At 44.8% G+C, this 22,914-nt stretch overlaps 1 protein-coding gene across 6 annotated transcripts in view; it reads right to left on the bottom strand.

Moving 5' to 3' along the window:
* MOBP (myelin-associated oligodendrocyte basic protein) overlaps positions 604-22,914 on the bottom strand; it is a 44,453-nt gene continuing 22,142 nt past the window's right edge. The window contains exons 3-7 of one of the 6 annotated variants that reach the window (XR_001917023.1): positions 21,990-22,199; positions 21,407-21,698; positions 13,313-13,532; positions 3,636-3,707; positions 604-3,531 (exon numbers count right to left, since the gene is read on the bottom strand). Coding sequence is in view for 2 of the 6 variants with exons in the window: in XM_018038376.1 (XP_017893865.1) it covers positions 13,493-13,532; positions 21,453-21,698; positions 21,990-22,195 (492 nt within the window). In the remaining 4 variants the exon portion in view is untranslated. Of the gene's footprint in view, positions 3,532-3,635; positions 3,708-11,015; positions 13,533-21,296; positions 21,699-21,989; positions 22,200-22,914 lie in introns of those variants that run through there. The other 5 variants (XR_001917024.1, XR_001917022.1, XR_001917025.1 and 2 more) reach the window with 5 other exon arrangements.

Raw genomic sequence — 22,914 nt, 5'->3', positions numbered from 1 at the left:
CCCCGCCAAACTTAGAGAATAAGTTCATTGCCTAAGTCTGGGAGTCTCTTTCGGCTTTGTAGGCTCATTTGTGTCACTGCTTTTTAGATTTCACTTATGAGGGGCGTCATACGCTATTTCTGCTTCTCTGGCTTACTTCACTCAGGATGACAGTCTCCAGGTCCGCCCATGTTGCTACAGATGCAACCTTGCTTTCTTCCTTTTTTTTAAATTTTACTTTATTTTATTTTACAGTACTGTATTGGTTTTGCCATATATCAACATGAATCCACCATGGGTGTACATGAGTTCCCAATCCTGAACCCCCCTCCCACCTCCCTCCCCACAGGTGGATGAAACCTTGCTTTCTTTCAACATCTAGAATTTACAAACGAATCCTGAATTTTCCCCCTGCCCAGAAATATGGAGTCAACTATCCCCCAAGGGCATCTGTCCCTCTCATTGGAGAATAGTTTTAGAAACCATAAGCACTATTCTACAAATAAGCTTGTCCTACTTTCTGACTGGAGTTTGACAGATGGCAGCAAAAATATCCAATGGCATAAATCACTGCAGGGACAGAACAGATAAAGCCTCCTTTAAAAACATGTCCGTGGATTCTTATTGAAATTTCCGATTCATCTCAAGTTTAATAAATTTCTTCTTGGCTTACTCTAATAGAAGAGTTTATTATTCCATTGTTTTTCAATTTTTGAACAACTGGTTTTTCTTGTTTTCATGAGCATTAATTTTTTAAAAGTAATACATGATCATACCAAACCATACGTCTAAATATTAGCATCGCCTCCCCAAACTCAGGAGGCTCTGTGTCTTCTCTTCTGCCTCCACCATCAGCTCGGCCCTCCTGAAAATGGCTTCACGATGAGTAGGTCCCATCGATTCTTCGGTCAGCATCGTCTTAGCACCAATATCTGAAAGGAGAGGGAACCCTAGCCTCTATCCAGGGGAACACCAAAGAAACTAAGAGTTCAGAACACTCAGGGTAACACATAGATGCTTAATAAAAGATAATAATAAAATGTAGACTATAGACAAAGTTTTTCAAAAAATCTTCTGCCAGTTTTCTCTGTTTGAGCTCCCAGTTGGAATTTATTTTTCCTTTCACTAATGCCTTTGTATATTTATGGGGCAATATTTTTAGTAAAAAAATGTAGTTTTACACAGGGCCACAAGTATATACAGTGTCCTATACCAACTCACAAGGATCAACGTTGTGCACCTCTTCCCAATTCTGCACTCAGTGATACCACATTTGTAGCCTGCAGTCAGCCATAATGGAAGTATTTACAGCATGGAAATTGGCAAACACTATCAACCAGGACTTTCCACCCAGAGAATCACAGTTTAAGCATGTCTCAAGACAATTCCAGATACACACCACAGTTTTCCCAAAACCAGTCAAAATGTCAAAACAAAATCAGTTAACATACAGAACTATTAGAATAATATGCCAAACATTACAGCTGGGAATTCCCACTCAAGAAATTTACCTAGAGTAGCTTTTGGAGTTTCGTGTGATTTTTGTAATGTTCACTGCATAGGGCGCCGCAGAACCAATCGTTAAAAGACAAAAAAATACAGTTGGATTATGGTACATTTTAGTTATAATTCTGTTTAGTTATTCATCAGTTTCAAGTAATTTCCAGATATTTTTGATCCACCTCCCAGTGGCCTTTGTGTCCACAACAGACAACATAGAGAATCCAGTCATTTCTAGTTATTAACATTTCTGTGCTGATATACAGTTTCTTACATGAATTAATACACACCATGCTCTCTGCTCAGTGTCACATTCTGTAGTAACCCTGTTGTATCTCCTGGATGACATGGAGGGTAGAACCCAGCAAGCTTGGAGCATGGGGTCTGGCTTTGCAAGATCTACAACAAGCTAAAAGAACATGAAGTTTCCTCCCCGGGTCTGAGTGGGGCTGGCCCACTAATGCGCTCTTTCTGGCATCTGTCACGGCACCCCGGGCGTTACTCCCAGGAGTGTAATGACTCGGCGTTCTCATTGCTGGAAACTGTTCATTAGAGGTTCTCATTTGGTTGGTCATTTAGCACCTGAATGTAGGCAGGAAGCATGTCTATCTGAAAGCTCTGTGTCATTCGACTCCCTGCCTGTTATTAACATCACCACTTTCACCGAGAAGGGACCTCCCTACGTGAGGAAGCCAGGGCACTCTGTCCTTCCAGCTGCCTTGGGACAGTACTTGGCCAACTTCCACTCTCCGGGAGGATGGCGTTCGGAGCTAAGCCCATCTGAGTCTCGCATGCTTCCTCCCGGCTCCCAGCACTCCCTCTCACCCAGCCGCCACCTCAAGCAGGGCGTCCCCTGGCATCGTTCCTCCAGCTCCTCACGTGCCGCTCAAGCCTGGCTCCGCCTGGCTGTGCCCACTCAGGGACACGGGTCTGTGGCCTTGTTGGTACTTCAGGCATTCGTGCTTGGCCGTCCCAGCCCCCAGTGCCATGCAGGCCCACGTACCCTCGCCCTCCTTGCTCTGAGCTTCCCTCCACTTAATGCTGCCCATTTGACATCCCTCCACATTCTACTACGTTCCATTATCTTCTACTGTGCCTTCCTGCCTGTCACCAAGGGAAGCTTGGGAGGGAGGAGTATATTCTAACGCTTCCCCTTTTCCCCTGTCAGAAACCACAGTTCAACTCAGATTTTAAAAAAATGGACTCCAAACAAGTATCTTTGTTCTCTAAGACTTTTAAGCCTGGAGAGACCCCCAGGTTGGTCATTTGTCTCCCTTACCTCCCCAAGCACATTTGTGTCTGGCTAGTACTATTGACCACTTCTATGCAGCGTTTAATTTCTGTTATTTCTTCAAGCCAGGAATTATTTCAAATCTTCTTTTTGGTTTCCATGAGGATAGATATTTCTTGGATTGCCTTTTATTCTGTTGTCTCTCTCTCTCTCTCTTTTTAAAAAAATTCTGTTGCACTGTAGAGAGTGAGCGGTCTTACTGTTTCTGCATATTGGACAATTATTGCTTTGTGGGTGGTTAAAATCTATACATAAGGCATCACTCCATTTACCATCTATTTTTTATATTCCTCATTTTGTCTTCCAAATTTATCTACCTGGTGTGAGAATACCTGATTCATTTAACTGCTGTCCAGGATTTATTTATTGGAGATCCCATTACTGATTCTCCTATTGATGGACATTTTGATTAATTTCTTTCTCTCCCTGCCCCCCAATGGCAAGCAATGCTTCGCTGAACAGATGTACCTGTATCTCCTTTTTCTATGAACGCAAGTTTTCTCAGGATTGGTGCCTAATATCATAATCACTTGATCATAGGCTATACAGAATCTTATTTTGCTGGTACCCCCAGATTGCACCCCAGAAGTGTTGTGATAATTTATAAATTCTCAACGGTGGCTTGAATTTTTCCCACATCCTGGCCAACAACTGATAATTTTTCTTTTTGCCTTTACCGTGGTTGTACAACAATATCTTGTGGTTTTATTACACATCCCTGAAGAAAGATACATGTCTTCAGATTGAGAGAAACTTGAGTCCTGAGCAAAATAAATAAAAATGAATCCATACTTAATGACATTATAGTGAAGACAAAGAGAAAAATCTTTAAAAGTAACCAAAGAAAAAAATACAATTTACTTACAATGGAAGGACCGCATATTTCTCATTGGCAATTATAGAGGTCAACAGACCACAGGACAGTATTTTCAAAATGCTGTTGAGGGAGGGGGGAAAAAAAAACCTGTCAGATGAGAACTCCATTTTCCCAGTGGCTGCGTCTGTGCAATTGACCTCCCCACCTTCTTCAGAAATAGATACTGTTCCTTGACTGAAAGGATGGGTAGGTGTCTGAAGCTGGGCAAATTCTAGAGCCTCATGCCTTCTGGCCACATGATTGGTCCTTTCCTTTGTTCAGTGCCCTTTCGCCTTATTCTAGGATTGTAAATACCACTTGGCAAGGCAAAGCGCTTTGGTTAGCCATGCATTTCCTGTTCCGACAGGCTGCCCTACCTCAGGGAACTTTGTTCACTTTGCTCAGCCCTAGACATGCATGAGTCTGGGTCCAGAGTAGGGGACCAACATATCCTCTTCTCATCCCAGTACAGTTCCAGGCCTTGTTCTGTATCAGTAAACAGACTGGCTAGACTCTGATCACAGCAGTCATCATAGCAGTCAAGTTCCTGGCGTTCTAGACGAATGAAAAGTGATAAGCCGACCTCTGTCAACTAGCCTCTGAAAGTAGCCCCTCCAAAAATTCATTTCCATCTTAGTGTGCCAAATCTCTTAGATTCAAAAAGCTCATCTTCTTCACTCTGCACAGTAGCCCTGTGAGAAAGCGAAGGAAAGGCAGGCATCATCCTTTCCCATTCACAAATAAGCCACGACACTGGTGAGTTGAATGACTTGGACCCGAGTCATACAGCTGATGAGAAACAAGACATGTCTGAGTCCGTTTTTGTTATAAAGGCCCTTTCCAGAATCCAGGATTTTTGTCCATTTTCCTGAAACTTTCCTTGAGCCTCTACTTTCAATGCCAGCAATTGAAAAACTTACTAATTTACTATATTTGCTCTTATGTGAAGGTATTAAAATTTTGCAAAGTAAAGGTGTAGACAGCAAGATAAGAAATATCAAGAAACTGAATGTATGTTTAGAAATCAGATAATTTTTTAAAAATCCACATATATATTATACTTAAAGGTTAACATATTCAAATGAAATCTTACTTTATATTCATTGTGGATAAAGCCTAAATAGAAATATTCATAGGTATATTGCTCAGGGCAGAGGAAAAATGATTTGAAAAACCAAAGAATTTTAGTGCAGTAGATTCTTATTTTCTGAAAGCCATAGCTTAAGTGAAACCGGGTGCCTTGATCGTGAGAGTTACTCTGCGGAACAGTGGCAAGGATCCGTATGTGGGGTCTGACATCATTATCTCCTTTTAGATACTCTAATGGAGACAGAGGGCCCTGCAACAGAGGAAGGACTCTGCCCATTTCTTTTGCTCTGAACTGATAACATGAGTTCATATTTGGTCTTTCCATGGCATAGAGCCTCTGGCTACAGCCCTTCCAGTAAAATGCCTTATTCCTCACTAGGGCCAGGGCATGGAAAATAATCGCCTATTTGTCAAAGTCCCAGCTGTAATCCCTGAGTAAACGAGCTGGAGGATGAGGGGAGATGGCCATGCGCTATTAGGTGTGCTCTGCCAGTCTCTGAAAGAGCTTTGTGACCTTGAGCATCTCAGGTTGTCATCTGGGCCCTCTGCCTGCTGGTTGGCATTTTCATTTCTGAGTCTTTACTTACACACTACTCAGTAAGCCTCTAAATAATTTTTTCAGTATATTTTCATTATTTACTCAGTCAGCAAATATTGACCTTGTTGGCCGACGACTCTGGGGATGAGCAGACTTATCCGTGAACTTAGGGACAGACCCTTTTGTTTTGATCTCTTAGGTATAAATATAAAAGTGCTTACTGCTCCAGGGTCGTATGTGAAAAGAGGGCTCCTAAAAATTACGGGTGGAGAGCAAAAGTCAGGTAGTCCTCTAAAATGTTTTAATGGGGGCTGAGATTTTGAGGCAAAATGAGCTCTCCATTTAGGAAGGGAAAACACACACACACACCCCGCTGATTTGCCCCCCGTGTAAATAGTGTCTTTGTTTAAACAATTTCATTGGCATAATGAATTCCCTGTAGGAGAAAGTCACTGTATAATACTGTTCTAAATCAGTTATATCCCAGTAGGGGTTAGAAGTGTTCAAAAAACAGAGCTGCTTTAAGAAGCAGCTTTAGGAAACTTTGTTGGATGATATATGTACACTAAAGCGTCTCCATTTTCACAGCAACATGAGTTTCACAAGTCAAAAGAGAGAGGGAATTGGAATGATGTGCCAACCAAACCTCCTTCTGTGTGGGCAAGAAACACCAGTGGGTTTACCCTTGCTGGGGAACCCTGTACCTCCCATCATCTGCACATGATTTTCAGCACAGGGGTGACAGGGAGTCAGGGGGTGGAGGAAGGGAGCCAGCCTCCCCAGAGCACCCGAAGCAGCAGAAGGAAAGAGGCCATAAAAAGGAAAGACTCTGTCTCTGTCTCCCTATCTGTCTCTGACACACACATGCACACACACACACACACGCAAACACACATGCACACACATGCACGTACGCATGCACACGCACGCATGCACGCACACACACACACCAGTTTGGTGCTAGATGCTCCCAGCTCTTCCTTTGGACTCCAGACATTCTCTTAGTAGGACTTCAAGAGCTCACTGAAGGGAAGTGTACACCAGAAGAAAAGGGAGTTGTCATCTGAGGAGGCGGATTCAGGTATTTGGAGGACCTTTGGAGACTTGAGAAGACGCAGGTAGCAGCAAATTAAAACCGTGGGTGAAAGCAAGTTAAGGAGGCAGATTCAGTAGTGAAACAACCGTTGTGACTCAAGAGCCTGACATGATGGCACCTTGACAAGGCCAGTTAGGGAAGTGAAGAATAGGGACTGGAGAGACCTGGAGCCAGAATACACCTGGGTGTGAGTCCACACCCCTCTCGGCGTCACTCTTGGTCACCTGAGGGTGGAGACCTGCGCAAATCAACGTGCTGGTTTGGGTAGAATCTCCATGAACAGCTGAGAAGAGCATCTGGAGAAGGCAGCGAAGACATTGTGAAACCCAAAGCAATAAAAATGTGTCAAAACTGTTAGTAGCTCTGCTAGAAATCTAAGCACCAAGATCTTCTGTGAATTTAAACTGTAGAAAAACAGATGAGGGCGGGAAAGAGATGAAAGGAAGACGGGAGCTAGAAGGAAAGGCAGCCATTGGAGGGGGCAGGGTGATCTCCTTCTGCCCCTTGCTGTTCCTACCCTCCCAGCCCTGGCCATGGGGACTGGTGAGCAAATCAAGTCAGATTTCAAGTCTCAGGAAGAAGCTGTGACTTAGAAAAATAATGGCATTGAAGTTCTCAATAAATATGCTCTGCAGCTCAAACCTAGTCATGAAAGTTCAGAGGAGAAAAATCATAGGGAAGGAAATGAACGGGATAATTTTAAAAATAAAGATTTGGTTGGCAGATTACCATTGTAAAAAAAAAAAAAAGTCAGGAAAGTAGAAAATCCACATTAACAAGAGTTGAAGAAAACAGACACTATTTACATTCCAAGCCAAATAATGAAGTGTCAGCGAGGCATCAGCTAGAAGAAAAAGAGTTGGAAAATGATTTTCTTTTTCATTGCTTGCAGGCAAAGCTCTGGTTGAAAATAAATGCAAAATCTTGCAGCTGGCAGAAGAGGTCCTTAATGATCTCCATCAGCAGAAAACTAAGATTCTGTTAAAGGGTCTGACTCACAAAGCTTATAAGCCAGAAGAGAAAGAACAGAAGCTCTCAGCTGCAGAAGGGGATGTTCACAGAGAATTCAAGAAATGGAAGATGAATTATAGTGAAGATAGATTATGTAAAAATCTGTTAGATCACCATGTGGTGAAAAAAAAAGCCCAAGAAACCAGAATTTTTATTCCTGATGCATCAAGATTTCTTCCTGGAGAGAAGAGAGATGCTGCCTTGTGGAGACAGGAATTGCAGATAGCAAAGCCAAAAATGGATGTACTTCAGAGGTCTCAGAAATTAACCAAATCCAGGAAGATCACTAAGTAACTCCCATCAGTGAGACATCCTGGGAGCTCAGGCTCCCTGAGCACACTCCCTAGCAGTACTAGGGCACTCGACCCCACTGTGACCTTTACTTGCTTCTTGCTATGGAAGAGGCATGCCTACAAGTGAATTAGTTGTGAAAGGGATACCACCTGGGTAGAGGTACTTATCAGGTATCAGGAAAAGCTTTGCTTTTGATTTGTAAACATGACTTGATGAAAAACTGCCTATTGAATCCCACACTCTCTGAATGACAGACTACCCAGCCCTCCTTAATGGTGAACACAATGGGGATTTCTCCACTTCATTGCTAATCAAACAGACTTACTTGGTGGTCAACAAGGGGCTACACTGGACCACCTCCTGAGCCAAGGAACTATTTTCAGGATCTGATAGAATAACTGCAACTAATATTGGCCCTGGTGTAGCTTCACTGACAAAGACTGGCCCCAAGAGCTCTTAACTTTCTCCAGGGAGGGCTGGCTTAGCTAATGCCGGTGCCAATAACTTCCCATCTTCACCAGGAGTGTCTGCCATTAACTCAACACATAAATGACTAACACTGCCATCAGCCACCTTCTCAAACATGGACCCACACATCCCCAGTCTTTCTTCCTAGCGAGCTTATATCTCTTTGCTGTAGGAAAGTTTAGAAACCTAGAACCTCTGGCCTTGAGACAGCACCTTCCTTCTTGACCCTCCTTACTTGAGGTTATCTGTCTTTCTCTCGCTACAGAATACATGCAGCCTAGGGTTCTAGAAAGGAGCTTCTCCTGATATTACCACCTGCTCCCCCAGGATTCCAGCCTCGGGATATGTTGGGATGCTTCCAAATCCACTGTGAATGTTATTTTAGTAATTAGGCAAACACTGTCTTAGAGCTCAGGCTTCCCAGATGGCTCAGTGGTAAAGAGCCCACCTGTCAGTGGAGGGGAGACAGCAAATGTGGGTTTGATCCCTGGGTCGGGAAAAGTCCCCTGGAGGAGGAAATGGCAACCCACTCCAGTATTCTTGCCTGGAAAACTCCATGGACAGAGGAGCCTGATGGGCTACAGTCCAAGGGGTCAAAAAGAGTCGGACATGACTTAGAGATTGAGCACAGCTCAGAACTTAGTTTTATTGTTAAGAGATCTTTTTGAATCAAATGACTCAAATCGGATAGATATTTGATTTGTTATGAAGACCACCCCTTGAGCTGTCCCCTTTCATCTCCTCCACTCTCCTCAAACCTGTTTTATGTCCTATTAATATAGTTTATACAGTTAATGTATCTTGTGTAACAGAGATGAGTTTGAGTATGATCCATGTTGAATATAAAACTTTTATATCAATTTGCTTAAAAGGAAAATAATTATCAGAACTATTGGCTAATCTATGTTCTTTTGCTCATCCAAATGTTGGCTAAACCTTGATCAAAAGTCAAAACACTCAACTCGGTGGTAGATGAATGTTGCCTTAGAGGAAATAAGCAGTCATTGAAATACCCTTACCCATCAACTGAACCTAAATCTATAATGTCATTGCCAAAGAACACACTCTTCAAGAAATCACTTAGAAAATTACTAACATAAGTATTCTGTCAATATTTGAGAATTCCCTGCTGGTCCAGTGGTTAGGACTTGGCACTTGCACTTCCTGGGCATAGGTTCAATCCCTGGTCAGGGAACTCAGATCCTGTAAGCCCCATGGCAAGGCCCCCAAAAAAATTTTTTTTTTTCTGCTTTAGCTATGAAAGTAGAGATTGTTTGACTCTTTTACCCTAGTGGGACCCTTTATCTATATAAAATTAGAAATCTACATAGACCCTAAAAGCTGCTTTAGTTGACATGGAGGTGGCCTGGACCCCTATTGGTTCTACTTCCCACTTATCTCATACGGTGGCATCTCCAAGTACCCCAGGGTTTCACCAAGCTCAGTTTGGCAACTTCCATTTTGCGACATAATAGCAGTAAGGTCAAGGTCACGATTCAATGGCCATGGAGGCCATAACCAACTTCTCCTATTTACAAACATAAAACTCTATGTGGCCCCAGATAGATATATAGTTGATACTCAACAAAAAAATTTTATCACTATCCTTACCCAGCATTCTTGCAAGTGTGTACCTGTGTTACAAATAAGAAGAATAAGCAAGCAAAGTCTCACCGAATTGGAAATAAAATGCCCCACTTTTGGGCCAACAGCATCATCTCTGTCTGTTAAAAATACTTCATTTTATTTCAGTAGAGATAGTAAGTACCCGTTATGATGTTATTAATGGGGCTGACATATGTGCTATGGAGTCAGGCAAGAAGCTCTCCTGGGAGAACAAGTTTTCACATTTCTCTGGTGTCTGAACAGCAACCTAGATGGACACTCAGCAATTTACTGCCCCATAGCACAGCCCCATCTCACTGTGATGCGTCAGCATTTTTGCAGCTTCCCATAGTGAAAGCTTCCCTGTGATTCTATATTCTTTGGGAAGATTAAACTGTGCCTTTCCTCTCCAACTCTTCCATCTTCCTCCTGAGACCACATGAGTCTCAGATTTAGATTTTAGATTCACATTTAAATGTGACATTATAGACAACAATTTAGTGTCAAGATATTGCCTTGAACTATAACTTAATTAAGGAAATTCATCTGGAGAAAGGTTTAAGAAGATTTCAAAGACCTTAGATAAAGTGATTTCTTGATAATCCTCTCCACTCTCCTCATATATCTGACCCCTAACAGCACCACCATCACCCCCATTTGTGAACAGGGCACTTTCCCTCCTATTCCAGTAGAAAATCAAAGCCATGGGCAGGAATTGCCTCAGGCTCCCGTCACTGACCCTGCAAACCCGCCAGAACCTATGCTCTCCTTCCCTTTTTTCTGATGAGAAGGAACCCCTTCTCCACACCTGATGCCCCCGCCTATGCCCTGGCTTCCTCTCGCCAGCCTCCTCACTTCCTGTCATTCAGTCGCTAGGTTGTGTCTGGCTCTTTGCAACCCCGTGGACTACAGCATGCTAGGCTTCCCTGTCCTTCACTGTCTCCCAGAGTTTGCTCAGTTCCTGACTCCCCCAGTTATCTCCTCCTCCTCACACCCACTCCGCTGCCTCCTTCCCAGCAACATTCAACATGCCAGGTGTCAGCTGGCTTCATGGAACACCCCTGCTATGGCCCCTCCTCTGCCTCCCTTCCTGGTGGGGCTGAGTTGAGGGAGTTGCATCTTCCTTCCCCAATTTCTGTCCTCACCTCCCATGGACTCTCACAGAGGACGCCCTACAGAGTCACACCCTAGAAGGTTCCTTGCTGCTGAACACAATAGACACCTTTGACTTCTCTCTCTGAACTTTTGGAAAATTATGCCTATTTTAAGAATAACAAACAAACACCCATTCAGTCAACAAGCATTTATTGAGTTCTTACTAGTGTTAGGAACTTAGAATATGGCAGTAAACAAGTATTGGCAGTTGTGGAGTTTACATTAGGAGGAGATGGGGTCCCAAGCAATAAACAAGTAAATATATGAACAAGATGGTTCAAGAAGGTGATCACTGCTAGAGCGATGCGATAGAGCGTAACTATGGAAACCACACTGACTTCCCAGGGAAGCCTCTCTGACATGGTATTTGAGTTGAAGGCATTAGTGCAAAGATCTTGGGCCAGAACATCACAGGCAGAATGAACAGTAAGAACGGAGCCCTGAGGTTGGCACAGCCACTAACAGATAGGACAACATATCACTTACACGTACAAAAGCAGACACCAGAAAGAGGCAAGACAGTGTGATCCTGCTGGGCAGTGAAAGGGCTTCTGAGTCGCAAGCAAAGCGGACCAAGTCTGGAAGAACAACAGGCTCTGTACCCTTTGGGGTTGGGGCCTGGCTCCGCCTCCCCTCCTCCAGCCTCATGAGTAGAAGGGAGGAGTGGAGGACTGGGAGGAGGATCTGCTCCCTGTATCCGCCACCCTCCAACCCCGGCTTTAGAAACCAGTAGGCGCACTGGCAAAAAGAAGTTGGAATAGCCTTCTGGAATGGCCTCCACTCGAGCCTGAAGAGAGGTGGGTGCCCCCAACTCTCTCCTCCCACCCCTCCTCTCTGAGCTGGGTAAGGAAACTAGCCCTAGGAGGGGTGCTCCTACAAGGCCGCTGCTGGGTTTCACAGTGGAATCCTACATCAAGGTCGGCCCTGAAGGGACCGTGGTCTTCTCTCATGATCAGCTTCAGCGGTCAGGTCCTCCAGGGTCATGTCATGGGATCGACACAGAACTCAAAGGGGCTCTCCAGTATTTGTGCCTGGGAGCGAAGACAAGCCCAGAGATATTCTCCCAAAGCCAAGTTTCTAAACACACACACACAGAGACACACACACCAATCCGCAGGAGCACCAGGTGATCTGAGGGTCCTCTGTTTTACCGGGGGCACTGCCCCCCACACATGCATATGTATGGGGTGTATAGTAGAACCAGAGTGGAGTGAGGGAGTAAGTTCCTATGGCCCTGATCAAGAGCCCATCCTCAAGATCAAAAAGTCCTTTTCAAGAGCCTAGGGCTACAGATAGAGGGAGCAAATCAAAACGAAGAGATGAGAAGTCAACCCCAACCCTGCTCCATGATAACTGGCTTCAGACCTCCACACCCCACGGAGTGGGTTCACACACAGGGAGGGAAGTCTTGGACAGCTCAGCTGCCCCAGCTCACCCCTCCCCTGGCTTAATTCTCCTCTCCCAAAGGCCAACTTCCTCTCCTAGCTTTCCTGATCCCTCTATAGTATATAAAGGGGTCCAGGCACGGAGAGCGGGGGTGGGGGTGGGGGGGCAGGTCTCAGCCCTCCCCCAGGAATTTGGGACTCCATGGCCTGAGAACAGCAACTCTCTGAGCACCCTTTCTGGCCCTGCGAAGGTGGCCTGGGGTCTGCCTGTGTCCTGAGGTGGGGAGGGGGGAAAACAGCTTCGCTGCCTCCCAAGGGGCCGACTTAGCAGCCTTGTCTCTGAGCCTTCGGGAGAGGGGAGGCGGGCAAGGTACTGAGCCCAGATTACTTGCACAGGGTTGCACATTTTACAGAGCAGATAGTGCTGGAGTTGAGACTGTCCAGAGGGGCTGGACTTAGACGGTTGCCTGAGAGTATTTGCTGTCACCCAGGGTGGGTCGGGAGAAGACACCCACAGATCGCTGTGTGAAGCTGGAGACAGGGGCCTGAGGGTGGGAGGGAGCGCCTTCCTCAGACTTTTCTCCAGCTTCTGACCCAGCACATTGGCCTCCTCTGGCAACTAGACAGCTCCTACGCTCCCTGGGAATCTCCGTGCATCTCCGGACCATTTGGCAGCCTAATGTCTTACTACAAAAGAACTTGTAGTTCTTTGAAGCCAACTGGGCCTCTGACTGTGAGCTAGTACAGGGACTGATTAAGGAGGTCAGACGGAGACCAAAGGGCGCTGGGGGACAGAGGAGCCCAGGCAGAGGACTGATGCAAAAGAAGGAGGCCAGGATTACAAGTCAGCCTAGGCAACAAGATGCCAGGCACGGAGGGGTCTTGAGGTTGGAGCACAACATATGGGCTGGCAGTGGGGCCGTCCTGCTCCAGAGATCCTGGAGGCCTGTGTACATCCTCCAGGGGACAGGACTGTGGCTGAGACCAAAGGGTGCTGCGGGAACCCACCGCCTGGAGCCTAATGCACAGAGGTGTCCCCTCTCACCTCCAGGCAGGCTGCCCGGCGGCGCCCGCCCCACGGGGACTGTGGGCATCGGCTGTGGCCACATCAGCAGGTGGCGGCCCCTGCGTCATATTCAAAGCCGGGTGACCTGTCCCAGGGCACGTGCGTCGAGAAGCAGTGAGTCCAGGAGCTGAGGCCAACCGTTCACCTGAAAGTCCTCCATCACTTCTTCCGAGGGGTCGGCTTGGTCCTCCTTTTCAATCTGGTTAACAAAAAGAAACAGAACAGCCCTCAGCATTGCTGAGGGATGTGTCCTTTCTTGGGGCTCGGTTACTAGAATTGTAGATTTATAGACTACCTTTGAGGTGATCACGTCTGGTAAACTCAGCCTTAAAAATCTCTCTTTAATTTCTCACTTCTGGAAGTATCTGGCCAATATTTTTTATTTTATAATATTTTATATTTTGGGCCTAAGCCTGGGAAAGGTATTCTTTAAAAACTCTTCTGTCTTTATATCCAGTGATTATTGTTTCGCTGTTAATCATTGCAAATATTTTTAAATACAGAAAAGTGAAAGTGAATGAAAGTGAAAGTGAAGTCGCTCAGTCTTGTCCGACTCTTTGCGACCCCATGGACTGTAGCCCACCAGGCTCCTCCGTCCATGGGATTCTCCAGGCAAGAATACTGGAGAGGGTTGCCATTTCCTTCTCCAACTGAAATACAGAAAAACACAAAATCAAAATACCACCACTCCTAGAAAAAGCTAGTTTTACTGCCTATAGACATGCACACATGAACATATACACAAATACACATAGGGGTGTGTATGCACATTATAAAGTTGTGACCATATTGATGTGTTCCTATTTTGATGCAGAATAGACTTTTCAAGAAGGAGATAACACCCAGTTATTTCCTTATAAATATGTGATCATTATAAATATGTGATCATTATAAATATGTGATCCCAAAATACTATTGCTTGAACGTTTATTCTCCAGCTGAGGGGTTAAATTATTTAGACTGCAGAAATCTATGTGGCTACCTTCAAAATAAGGTCCTGTCAAATAGTTTCAAAATATCATCAAAGTTCTTAATTGAAAAAATAAATTAAAAAAAAAACAAGACAAGTGCATCAGGAATATGCATTTTTTCCACCAGAGATTAACCTTATGAGGATCACAGCTTTTCCTATAATTTGGGGACTTTGAAAAATTTAAAATAAAATTCGAAATAAAAATAAAGTGTTAACAACAGCATTCTCCCAAACCCCAGATTATATGGCAAGTGCTAGTGCCCATCAGAAAGGATCCAGGACACCAGGAAAAACAATGAAGAAATACTTTGTTGAAACTTGCCCAGTGAACTGTAGCCTGATAGGCTGGAACACGTCTCTTGACGTTTAGGAAGAGAATCTGTTTTCTGGATCTTTTCCATGCCTTCCAAACATGGGCCAGCCTGTTCACATTAGAACATCCTATAGATCCTGCTGAATATAAAACCCTGGATGCTGACACTCGTGTGGGTGCTCACATAGCCTGGGTACCACCTCTGCAGTTACCGCGGCACAGAGACCACTTAGCATCTTAGATACTCTGAGCACCTGGTTATGTCACAGGCTCCCCTGTGTCCAACCTGTGCAGCAGCAGCCCCTGAGTTCCTTCTCAACCAAGGGAAGCAACCAAGTGGGGGAGGATTTGCCAGTAGTTAGGACTGAGTGACACAGTGTATCTGTTAAATAAAAGTTCTAATAAGAGCCACTTACTAGTAGTAGAAGATGATGAACTAAGCATTTTATCATGATCACAGATAAGGTAGATAATAGCCACATGACACAGATGGGAAAAACACAGCTTTAAGAGAATGAGTGACTTGGATAGACAGCTGTGCTTAGCCTCAAATCTGATGCTGGGGTTTGACCTTTCCATCGGGCTGGACTGACTGCTAGGTGTATTGATAGGTCTGTTCAGTCAAGCCCTGAGTCGGGCCCTGGGGTTGTGAGTATAAGATAGAGTCCCCGGAACTTCCCTGGGGGTCCAGTGGCTAAGACTCTGTGTTCCTGATGCAGCGGGCCTGGGTTCAATCCCTGGTCAGGGAACTAGATCCCACATGCCACAGCTAAAAATCCCATGTGTCACGATTAAGACCTGATACAGCCAAATAAATAAATAAATATTTAAAACAAAAAGGAAAAAAGAGTCCCTGCTCCCGTGACTCCTGCACCCTCCACCAAGGCAGATGGACCCTGGGGTGTCAAATGTACCAGCTGAGCTCACACTGGAATTAGCCTCTGCTCAATGAGAAGGCTTGGTCTAAGGGCCATTCCCAGGCTCCTTCCCACTGACAGCAATGATGATTCTGCAGACACAGGGGTCCTCTGGCTACGTGACATACTCTGCATATCATCCCCGTTGGCCACATCTGGCCACTGGCCAATCCAAAATAGGAAAATAACTGGTCACTATTAAACAAAAACCAAAGCTGTATAACATGTCCTAATCATCATCTTGGAGCCTAGCTCTGAAGGGTGAAAATTGTAAAGACCTTCCACGTGGCAGAGCAGAGGAAACAAACAGCTCGAGGCCCTGTGGGGCTGGGGAAAGAAGAGGTGTGAGTTCTGGCCTACACATAGTCAGCCCTCACAGGACTGTTCTTCGGGGTCTTAGTTCTCCTTAAGAGCTGGCCCTAAATGTAGGTTAGAATTAAGTCCATCAAGTAAATGCAACCCCGAGAGCTTCATCTCTCATAAGCATCAAGGTGGTATCAGTACCTGGTGATCCTGGGCAATTGCCCAAGTTCAGAATTCTACTGGTAATAGGAACCTCTTTGATTCTGTAAATGCAAAGCATATTCATGCGCATTCTCTAGTTTGATGCTAGAGGATGTCAACCAATGAGCTATGAGGAAAGACAAGCCACATCCTGAAATAAGAATTTGAGGTAAAAACAGGTATGAACCTACAACTCAACCCAAGTCCAATATCTGGTTGGGCCCAGGCCTTTGGGATCTAATCCCTTTTAATTATTCAGAAAGACCATTTGGCAAGGGCTTAATCTTATTAAAATATTTTTCTAAAAATAAAATGTTCTAGGTGAAATAGCAGGATAAACCACATACAGAAACGAGGCATAGAGAGCAAAAAGGAAAAAATAAAACTCTTTTTACAGATAACATGACTATCAATGTAGAAAATTCCAGAGTCTACCCTCCCCCCAAATAAACTAGAATAAGTGAGTTTAGCAAGATCACAGGATATAGGATCAGTATAAAAAATCTTATATGTTTATGCATTGGCAATGAACAATTGAAACTGAAAAAGAACCATTTTAATAGTACATAAAAGCATGCAATGCCTAAGTGTAAAGCAAACAATACGTGTAAGACCTGTATGCTGCAAACTACAGAGCGAAAAAGAGCTGAATGAACGGGGAGATACGCCATGTACTGCTCGCCCCAAGCAGACTTACAAACTTAACTCTATCCCATTCGGTTCTACCAGGATGTATTGCAGAAAATCACACACTAAAATCCCTATGGAAAAGTGGAAGAATGAGAACAGCCAAAAACAATTTCAAAAATGAAAAAGAGTGTTGGAGAGTTTATCCTAAACCGATTTTCACACTTACTACAAGGCTATAGTTAATGAAGCTTGTTAAAAAAAAGACACATAAATTAATGAAACAGAATAGGAAGTCCAGAAATAAACTCACACATGACCAACTGATTTTTGACAGAACTGCAAAAGTTATTCAGTGGAGAATCTTTTCAGCAAATGAGGCTGGAACAATCGAATATCTGTGTGTGAAAAAACTTGAACCTCAATTCCTATCTCACACCATTTACAAAACATTAACCCCAAGTGGATAGCAACGTAAAAGTTAAAGTTTTAAATTTTGAAAAGAAAATACAGGGGAAAACCTTTGTGACCTTTGGTTAGGCAAAGAACTCCTACACACAATACAAAAAAGCCCATGATCTACAAAAAATAAAAAATTAATAAGTTGCATTTAGCCAAGGTTTAAAACTTTGGCCCTTCACAGGGACACTGTTAAGAAAATGAGGAAATAGTTGCAAAACATATATTTAACAAAGGGCTTGTATCCAGGTATATATTTTTATATATCTGATATATATAAAATAATTATATTATTTTACAATAATATGGTATACAATAATACAATATTAAGACACAATAATAAAATAATTTGCTTTTTAAGTGAGCAGAAGATCGAGTACGCACATCACCGATAAATGTCTTTGGTGGATGATATACAAGTTCATTTAAAAACCATCATTAATCAATAGGAAAAGCAAAATTAAAACTACAGGGAGGTACCACAACTCTTATATTAGAATGGATAAAATTGTAAAGGGCTTCCCTGGTGGCTCAGTAGTAAAGAATCCACCCACCAACGCAGAAGACGCAGGTTTGATCTCTGGATCAGGAAGATCCCCTGGAGCAGGGAATGGCAACCACTCCAGTATTCTTGCCTAGGAAATCCCATGGACAGAGCAGCCTGGTGGGCTACAGTCCAAGGGGTTGCAAAGAGTGGGACACGACTTATCGACTAAACAACAAGAAGATGAACCCTTATGTTCACTGCAGCGTTATTTATGAATAGCCAAGATATGGAAACAAGCGTGCATCAGAGGATAAGTAAATGAACTGTAGAGCATAAACACACACACACACACACACACACACACACATAAACATACATATAGTTGGCAAAAAAGCAAAAAGTTTTTCCGTAACCCCTTGCATATATATGTATATGCAATGGCCTATTATTCACCCAGAAAAAGATACGGAATCTTTCCATTTGCAGCAACATGGAAGGACCTGGAGGGCATTATGCTAAGAAACAGAAGTCATAGAAAGACGAGCATCATAGGATCTCTTCTACATGTGGAATCTAAAAAAGCAAACAACCAAATGAAAAACAAGCTCAGAGAGAGCATAGAGGCAGAGAGTAGGGAGGATAAGTGGGTAAACTGTTTTGACTTTTTTTTTTAGTTTAAATAAACTGGAGCACTTAAATGAATAAATAATGAACACTTAAAACATTTTAAAATCAAACTACCAGGATTAAAAAAAGGAGTCTGATGGAGAGAGAAGGAAAAGCCAGAGGCACCTGGTGAAGTTTAAGAACAGCTGCTGTTGGCACCCTAACAGCATAGAAAAGCAGGCTGTTGATGAGCTGGATGTGTCCACTGGTGATTTCAGAACCGGCTCTTTGTTTCCGTCACTGGAGAATAAACTCCATACGAACAGATGGTCCAGACGCAGCTCCATCCAGCAGAGCTCAGCAAGCCCTCAGCACAGCCTCACAGCCTGTGTCTCTGGTATTCCTAACCTACCCTAACCTTCCCAACCTCTGATTCTCTCCTCCTCAGAGTATGGCTTGCCTTCATCTTAGCCCATTAATGGGTCTCTCTGCTTTCCAAAGCCAGACGGCTTCTCCTGCTCCCACCAGCGGCCCATCCCTCCATACACACCATGAAGGAGCCTTACTCTACCCACCACCTCTATATCCCCTTTGTTTCTAGGCTCAGTCTCACTTCTGCATCCATTCACATCAACTCTAAATGTACTTTAAGTTATGGTTAAAAAAAAAAAATCCAGAAAGTAAAATTGGCAAGCCTGTGTGTGTGGTGAGAGGTTGGAAGTCAGACTGGCGCTTGGGTTTCCAGTAGGAGTGACTAGAGGGGCTGTGGTGTTATTTGCTGAGATTGTTGGTAAGAGGAAGAGTGAGAATTACTAAAGACCCAAAAGGCCTTTGTCAAAATTGTATAACCTCTAAAGGTCAGATTTCAAGAATGGCACCATTTCTAAAAGTAAGTCAGTTTCAGGAAAGCTTTTTGTGACCTTTTCTTCACATGAAATTTAGTAGCTCTGCTTCAGAGTGAATTTTTTCCCATTAACCTTCCTCCTACCCTTTGATTTAGGACAGTCAGTGTCAGTAGAGTATTGTATGCATTTTGCATAGTACGGTGAAGTAGTAGCCCTATTGCATTGCCTTAGGACCTTTGGGAACCTGAGCAGGGAGAATGAGTACCACAGGAAGGGTTCAGATGAGTCTGGGATGTCACTGGACATTATGACTGAAGCCTGTCAGGTCCCCTGGTCCCAGGGAAGGGCCAACAACTGAGGAGGTAATAGCCTATAGAGGTATCTTCTCTGATACCCACCGAGAACAGCTAACTGGGGGAGTCAAAATATGCCACCACTAAAATATTTAAGTAAGTAAAACCAGCGAGGCTAAATCCAGACACATCTGTGTCTCAGAGGAGATTGGCTTTCATTGTCTTCCTCCTCCTGATGTCCTGGTTCAATTCCCAGCCACCCAACAGCCATTACGCAACTCACTGGGGATGGTAGGCTTGCAGCCACCACTATGGATGCCTTGCCATATACGATTAGTTTCCTCTGCTCTCCACATTTCCTGCTGCTGCTGCTAAGTTGCTTTAGTCATGTCTGACTCTGCGCGACCCCATAGACGGCAGCCCACCAGGCTCCCCCGTCCCAGGGATTCTCCAGGCAAGAACACTGGAGTGGGTTGCCATTTCCTTCTCTAATGCATGAAAGTGAAAAGTGAAAGGGAAGTCGCTCAGTCGTGTCCGACTCTTCGCGACCCCATGGACTGCAGCCTACCAGGCTCCTCCGCCAATGGGATTTTCCAGGCAAGAGTACTGGAGTGGGGTGCCATTGCCTTCTCCGCCACATTTCCCAACCTCTTCTGTGTATCAAAACTTACCTGTCATAGGACCTTAGTACTCAGGCCCCTTCGGAAGGCATAAATTAACAACCAGATTACCTGGTATACAACTTCCTATTACACTTTTAGTGACTTACCAGTCACTTACCAATCTGTTATTTCTCTTCACAAATTAATCTCACCTCATCTATGCTGGGTATGGGGTGGTTACTTGTTGAAAATGCAGCTCCCCTGACCTCAGCAGTGACTCAAAGAATTAGATTCTTTGCGAGCATTTTAACATTCCCCAGTTGATTCTTCTATGTACTAAATCTGAAAACATCATGAGACATCCACACGCTATTATACTCTATGTAGTCTCTGAGCATCAAAGCATATATGAGAATCTCAAATACAATTAATACCCACGGTTAACTTATAAAACAGGTTCATTTTCAAATATTCAAAGAATTGGCTAGCCATGCGTGTGGGCAGAGTATATGGGAAATCTCTAACCTTCTGTTCAATTTTACTATGAACCTAAAACTGATCAGAAAAAGCCATTTAAAAAAAAAAGGCTGACCTGCCTAAGATGGAGCTGATACGCATCACCCCCTTTGGTTGTTCAGCCACCAAGCTGTGTCCAACTCTTCGGGACCCCATGGACTGCAACATGCCAGGCTTCCCTGTCCCTCACCATCTCCCAGAGTTTGCCCAAGTTCATGTCCATTGAATCGGTGATACCATCCAGCCATCTCATCCTGTCGCCCTCTTCTCCATCTCCCTCTTATCCTCTACTTATTCTAACCTAACCTCTTTGAAGCCCCAAACGGGGAGCCATTCTCCAGGTTCCTATCGCCCAATGCACATGCTGATTATGCAAGTACTAGAGCATTTAACCCTACGCTGTGGATAACTATTCTCTCATTTGGTCCTGCTGAGTCACAAACAACCTGGTTGTTCCAGCTGCATCCCCATCCCCAACATAGTATGTGGAACTCTATACATATGCAATCAAGCTTGTTGAATGAATGAATGGTCTTGCCATTGAGGTTAACATCAGATGAAGTGTGTTGGGAGGAGGGTTGAATGATCTGGCTGACCCTCTCCTTTAGCACACACACAGACACCCCTGAGAGTCCCCATTCCTTCTCTCTCTGAGGCACAGGAATCGAGGGCCTTGTTTATTCAATCTCGCACTGCGGTTCACACTCTGACTTTATACATTAATCATTTCCAGCCCTGTTAGACAAAGGAAGCAACCCATGCTGCCACCTGAAGTATTGCACCAACAGCATCTCTGAGCAAAACGGGAGCCACACTAGGAGTTTCAAACGAGGGGATTTAATGCAGGGACCCGAGGACAGTTTGTAAGGCTGAATGAAGGAGGACCATTGAGATAACGCATTGGTAGTAAACACAGGAAGCAGCTACTAACCTGAGGGCTGGGGGGAGCAAAAGGGAAGAGATGGTGTTACCAGAACCTAGAAGCTTTGACGGGGGACCCCCCACGGCTGGTGCCTGGCCCTCTCTGGGGGCTGCTGCGCGGCTGCTGCTTGGCCTTCTGAGGGGGCCGCTGCTTGGCCGGTGGAGGTCGGACTTCTGGGCGGGGGCGTGGCTGGCGTTCGGGCCTCGGAGGGGACCGTGGCTTGGCTGGCGCTCTGACCACCGCGGGGGGTGCAGCTGGCTGGCGCTTGGGCCTCTGAGGGGACGGTGCGCGGCGGCTGGTTCTGAGAGGGCCAAAAGAAGCTGCAGGCTGGGGCAGTGGCTCTCCTCTGCTGCCTACGTGATGCTGACCGGAGCTGGAACAGGGAGGCAGCCCTGCGCCCCCTCCCGCCTTCCAGTCTGCCTCCAGTACCTTCCAGCGGCAGAGCCTAACGGGGAGCCGCCTGCCAGCGGGCTGGGGAAAGCGCAGTTTGCAGAGAGCCCCGGCCCCAGAGCAGAGCAGGACGGGGGAACTCGGAGCCGCAGACAGAGGCCAACGCCCAGCCCAGGCGCCGGGCGGCAGCTCGACCACTCACCTGGTCTTCTGGCAGGCGCAGCAGATCCAGTCCTCCTCTTTCTTCTGGTAGAAGCAGCCGCTTTTACAGATGCTGTACTTGCGGTCCACGATCTCACGTTTGGAATTGAGGAAGGTGAACGGCGGGCAGCAATGTATGCTGAAGTGCTCGGAGAACTTCTGGTTCTTGGAGAGTCTGGGGCCCTCCTTAACCGCTTTCTGACTCATCTCACTGGAAAAAACAGTGATGGGGGCAGGGGAGACATAAAACAGCACATCAGCAAGGAGGTTTCTACTCCAGGAGCCCACCCCTGGCCACTCGCTGGTCCCAGCTCACATCCAGGGCTGTCTTCCATCCTGAATCTAGGTCAGTTTCCTGCCCAGCTCTATAGAAAGGCGCTATTGAATAAATTGCCCTTTTTAAAATAAAATTAATTTAAAAATTTTGAGTATAGTTGCTTTCCAGTATTGTGTTAGTTTCTATTGTACAGCAAAGTGAATCAGCTATACATATACACGTATCCCCTTTTTTGGATTCCTTTCCCAGTTAGGTCACTGCAGACCATTGAGCAGAGTTCGTTGTGCTATACAAGTTATCATTAGTTTCCTGTTTTATAGGCATCAATAGTGTATATATGTCATAGTATATATATAAATGTCAATCCCAACCTTCCAATACATCCCATCCGAAATTAAAAATATATATATTTATATGGTTTTTAAAGGTTGCATTCCATTTAGTCATTACAAAATTTTGGCGGTATCCCCTATGTTGCACAATACATTCTTGTAGCCTACCTTACACCAAATAGTTTATACCTAGGCAGGAGAAGGACATGGCAACCCACTCCAGTGTTCTTGCTTGGAGAATCCCGTGGACAGAGGAGCCTGGTGGGTTGCTGTCCTTGGGGTCACAAAGAGTTGGACAAGACTAAGGCAACTTAGCA

This window comes from Capra hircus, chromosome 22, assembly GCF_001704415.2.
Source record: "Capra hircus breed San Clemente chromosome 22, ASM170441v1, whole genome shotgun sequence".
NCBI classification, from domain to species: Eukaryota; Metazoa; Chordata; class Mammalia; order Artiodactyla; family Bovidae; genus Capra; species Capra hircus.
The sequence above is the reverse complement of the archived record's forward strand: the minus strand, read 5'-3'. Positions and strand labels throughout refer to the sequence as shown.